General features: G+C 45.3%; 1 protein-coding gene across 1 annotated transcript in view; it reads left to right on the top strand.

The window, feature by feature from the left end:
• Nucleotides 1-4,242: 4,242 nt before the first annotated feature.
• The window catches only part of LOC106809103 (5-hydroxytryptamine receptor 1A-like), a 5,506-nt gene continuing 4,373 nt past the window's right edge, over nt 4,243-5,375 (top strand). The window contains exons 1-2 of the mRNA XM_014812062.1: nt 4,243-4,344; nt 4,524-4,949. Coding sequence (XP_014667548.1) covers nt 4,243-4,344; nt 4,524-4,949 — 528 coding nt within the window. The remainder of the gene's footprint in view (nt 4,345-4,523; nt 4,950-5,375) is intronic.

Below are 5,375 nucleotides of genomic sequence, written 5' to 3'. Positions count from 1 at the left end.
TTCATTGATTTTAAGTGGATGTTTAGATATGCTAATTTGCTACTGTTGTGGGTTTGGGTGTTTCTTTCCTGTAGCTGCTGCACCTTCTGCACTTCTAAATGTACTGAACCTGGTTCAAACAACATCATACTATACTAACTTGTGTATTCTCAAAATTCGCTGAACATCTAACATCTGTGGCACACGTAATCGAAAAAAATAATATCTTTGCTGCTCCACGCTGCTTAAATTTGGTTCTCCCACGTCGTGTTCTGACAATCTTATAGAGACTGAATGTACTAAAGCATTCATACACACTTTATCGTGTAGGACACCCCAAAACAATAGGTTTTATGCTTTCTGTTTCGATTAAGAAGTGGCTACAGACTTATTAATATCATACCTTGTAGTACTGGTGCTAACGCAGGAAATTGTCAGGGATTGGGGATTTATTGTTGCATACATAATCGGTTATGTTTGCCAACAGTGCTGCGAAATTCTCAGGGTGGCATAAGTACATGCATTTGGCAGTGTGTAGGGGTGCAGGTTTGTATGGCGATGGGATGGCTCTAGGTTAGCATATACCTAACAACAATATCCTTGGTTACCTCTTACATGCGCACACACGTACACGCACGCGCACGCGCACACACACACACACACATGATCCCGTGTAAAAAGAATTCCTTTTCCTTTGGTGTGAGGTGATAGCGTTTTTTCGGCGTGTCTGTATACGTATCGGGAATAGTCTATAGTAGAGGGCCGATCATGTGCTAGACGCGCCTCAACGTCCACCTATACAGGAGCGGGTTTGCGCATGCACTGTTGTGCCCCGCTCAGATCAAGTGTTTACTCCAGCCGTAGAGTTTTAATAAGCATCTAATAAATGATAGCCTATGAGAGGAGTCGAGCAGCGAGGCTTGTTGGTTGCTGGGGGACGCGCTGGAAAGCGGGTATAGCATGTATGTCTCAGTCTGGTTGGGTCTGGTGTTATTAGCAGCGGGTGAGTGCGGTAGTAGGAGGGAGGCGGAATTTGACAGAGTCCCAAGTGTTTATGAATCCAAAGTCGTACTGGACGATAACATGGACTCTCGTGACCGCGCGACTGAAATACCGTTAATCTAACTGCTGTAATTCTGCTTTTGGCACCGCTGGTTTTTAATGATCGGCTTATCATTAAATTAGTATAAGGTTTCTGATGAGGATAGGGTTAGATTAGTGGTAGGAGGAGGTTATGAATAAAAAAGGGGTTGGGTTAGAGGTTAGGTATAGTGGTATAGGGGTGTGGTTGGGTTGGTGATTAGGTTGTTTGTTGGTAATGTTTAGGGATTAAGGTTATAGTTATGGTTGGGTGTTACGATTAGGAATAGGTGAACGTTAGGATTGTGGTGATGATGATGATGATGATGACGGTGATGATGATGATTAATATACCGTGGATCCAAAGTAGGATCGAGTGACTGCTTGACATGAATGAGGCAATGAAGCATTATATATTAGCTGTGCGACCAAAGGGAGAAGGGTAGATAAAGGGGCATACGTCGGAGCGGATTCGATTACTATTCTTTAGGCCGCGGTGTGAATGAGCATTTAGTCTCCACTCCACACCTCGCGATGACTCGCATCCATTCTACATTAAAAACTGTGTTATTTACTCTGACCTTGATGGACACACGCAGCACTACATTATTTTGTGCTGGCTTCAGCTCTGAGCTGTCTGTCGCAGGGAAGTCAGAGTTGTTGGCGCGATGCCAAGCAGTGTATAAACAAGACACCATGTACCTTTAGTAGCGTGAACATATGTATACTATAGTATACATTATGTAACGTCTTTTTTATGGCAAAGAGAACTATGTTTAGTATATATTCTAATAATATCAGTAGGAAATTGTCGCTACATGATATGTCGCGTGTATACATAAGGTTACAAGGGTCTATACTGTAAAGCACTTGATTGCAGCAACCGAGTAGGCATTAGCTTTTCCACTAAGCCATCCAGCTTGCCCCTGCTTTTTCTACAACATTTAGTACAAGTTGTAGCTTGTACAACTCGTTTCATTTCCAACATCTGCCGCAGGCCTGTACAAACAAACGGATACATGGAGCAGAGCACATACCAGCTAGCTTGCCCAATTCTACTTCACTTCTAGCATCACCTCGCTAACCCTGTGTACATAGTTGTGTTTAAGGTACATTTGCCGCGATGCTCTGGTGTTTCGCTCTCTCCCTCCCTGCACGGCACGTGAAGCCAGTATCAGCAGCAGCACTCTCTGCTGCTTTACTCTGTCCGTGCGCGTACCTGAAGGCGCGCAGTGTTTGCCCTGCTCTCCTGACTAGATCGGCTGACTGACTGCGCACTCTGGCCTTCTTCGTTATATATAATCCTATAATGGTAGCCGCTTGTCTATACTCAGCCGCCATAGCAAGCGCAGTGATGTACCATGGAGCGAGTGTGATGTGTGCACTATATAGCTGTATATGTATACGCTGATGTGTAAGGCGTAAGGTATGATGTCATACCGATGACGTGTAATTGCCTGAGTCAGGAATTCCGCCGGTGATAAAACGAGAGTAGAGTTGGTCGTTATTATTTGTGATAGCGAGGAAGGGATCTGTGCCGGTTATTGTGGCATTCAAGTTGTCGGCAGTGGCAGGCATACAGGCAGACACTACGGCAGTACAATTGTTTTAATGCCAGTGAGATATGCAGTGGATTGAATTGTCCTAGTGATAGGCAGATCCCAAGGCAGAGACGTTGCCTTAGTGGCAGACGAGAGTTGTGCCAGTGACAGGCATACACTGGAGCAGTGAAGCCGTCTCAGTGGCAAGATAGATGGCAACGCAGTACAATTGTCTTAGTGGCAGACGACCACCATAGCTTTGGAGTTTTCTCAACGACAGATAGACAGACAGTCGCCGAGGTTGTGGAGTCTATTGAAACTAAGAAAGACAGACAAACGCCGTGAAGTTAACATGCCTGACTTCAGTACACTGTATCACTGCAACCATAGTAACGAATACCCCGACGCGTGGCAGGTATCTTTTGTCCTGCATCTGATATATTATATTATATGTATATTATATGTTGTGACCCACTCTTGTATTTTACAAGGCACCGCACCATTCGAAACGTGCAGGATAGTCTACAAACGACGAACAAAAAGTCCTAGCTTTGTTAGCTCACCTTGACATCGTCAAGCTGAGCTATTGCCATGGGTCGTCGGTCGTCCGTCCGTCCGTCTGTCCGTCCGTCCGTCCGTCCGTCCGTCCGTCAACATTTCGCTACGGTCAACGATAACTCAGGAACCGTTTGACCCACATGTTTGAAATTGGGTATAGTTGTTACTGCTATGCTCCCATATTAAACGTCCTATTTTGAAGCACGCTAGTCGACGTACTTTTGAGCCACGGCAATTTTTTGGCAAAAATTGGAATTGCCATTAGTCGGTTCAGGTTCAACGGATTTTGCTCATTTTTGGTATGTGCATGAATAAGGGCTAGGGGTTTTGATATTTAAAAAATGCAAATTAGGTAGGGTTTGGCAATTATATAGCATATTATATAGACACAAACAGTCTGTGGTGTCACACTCGTCTGGTTCGTTTTACCGGGAATGAACCACCCCACCGTTCTCCCTTCTTTGAATAACAAAATCTACCCACAACTTTACGTGACAATATAATTTTCGTAATAGGTGCAATTTTTGGGGCAAAGTATAGAAAATAAGCGCAACCGTAAAATATGAAGCATGTTGTGAAAATGTTCCTATTGTTGTTGTATACATAATAATAAATATATATAATATAATAAGTATATGTGTAGATATATAAAAAAAGAAGATACTATGATGCAATGTAAAATTATAATTGATAGTATTTACAATTGCATTTTTTAAATAGTAGTAGTCGTAGTCCAATATAAGACAATATACAAAATCTTGGTAGGATAATAAAAGTACCACAAGTCGGATCGTCAAAAGTGGCTCACGCGTGAATTTACCAGTAGGAGGAAAGCGCCACTAAACGGCGTCCGTAGGCAGCATGCATGAAGAAGGGCAATATTGGTATTCCTTCAAAAATACAGGATATTATTACCATACACAAAATTGCCCATACACAATGCGAAGTATTGCATCGGGGAGTAATTAGTGGAAATCTACTGTAGCTTTACCAGCCGTGTCTCATATCGACAATATATATATATTATATTATGGGTGCGCTCTTCCACAAGTTTTCTCCCAACAGTAACAGCACATGTTTACATATGTCTGCCCAAGATGGCAGCACCATCACGCGCCTGCCCGTGCAGATCGAAGCCGTGCTCATCAGCGTGTTCTTCCATCAGATAGAGCACCATCACACGCCTGTTGTGTGTTTCAGCAGAGCACGTATATTACGTATATGATACACGTGCTCTGGTTTCAGATCGAGGCAGTGCTTAGCGGCGTGTTCCTTCCATCAGATGGCAGCACCATCACGCGCCTGTCCCAGAGCCGTATATATAGCCGTCTTTATATACGACCCTGGCCTGTCCGTGTGTTTCAGATCGAGGCCGTGCTCATTGGCACGCTCTTCCATCAGTCGACGATGGCGCTCATGTGCATCGCCGTCGAGCGTTACGTCTGCATCCTGCACCCGCTTCGCTATGACGCCATCATGACGCATCGCCGCTGCGTTGTTATGGTCGCCGGCACGTGGGCTGTCACGTTCGTCTGCTACGCAGCAATAGTACTTGCTGCACGCCTCTTCTACTTCGACAGCGTAGGCGCGACGTGCGAGCCGTTCTACGGCAATCCGACACTGACGTTCAGCGTGATAGGTTTATTCTATGTACCTCCGCTCGTCGTGCTTGTGTTCTGCTACGGCCGCATATACCTGGTGACGCGGCAGCAGGTGCGACGCATCGCGGCACAAGCCGAGTACATCAACGGTCTATCACATCCGTCCGACTCAGCCGCCTCCGAGACTGAGGTATAAACACAGGGCCGTAGCTGTATTATGTTATTAGCTCATTTGACATAGTCAGATGCAGCTTGTAGAATCGCAGGAGCGTGCGTCCGTGCGTGCGTCCGTGCGTCCGTCTGTGCGTCCGTCAATGTAGTTGGGCACAAATCTAAACGGCTCGACGTATGGATTCGAAAGTCGGGACGTGGTGGGGTAATCCGAAAACGAGTTGGGATGTCGAAGCTGGGTCAAAGGTCCAAGGTCAAAGGTCAAGAGGTGTAAAAGAAGGGGGAACATTCCCTCCTTAACTTAAGGTATAGGGAGGAAATGCAGAATTGCGGCACAATCTAAACGGCTCGACCTAGGCTCGTGATAGTCAGTGTATAGCATAATGGTAGGAAAAGCCATCACTGTGCCGAAATTGGAGGTCACAGGTCAAAGGTCAATGAAGGC

This window comes from Priapulus caudatus, unplaced genomic scaffold, assembly GCF_000485595.1.
Source record: "Priapulus caudatus unplaced genomic scaffold, Priapulus_caudatus-5.0.1 Scaffold329, whole genome shotgun sequence".
NCBI classification, from domain to species: domain Eukaryota; kingdom Metazoa; phylum Priapulida; class Priapulimorpha; order Priapulimorphida; family Priapulidae; genus Priapulus; species Priapulus caudatus.
This window is presented reverse-complemented; position numbering and strand designations above follow the sequence as displayed.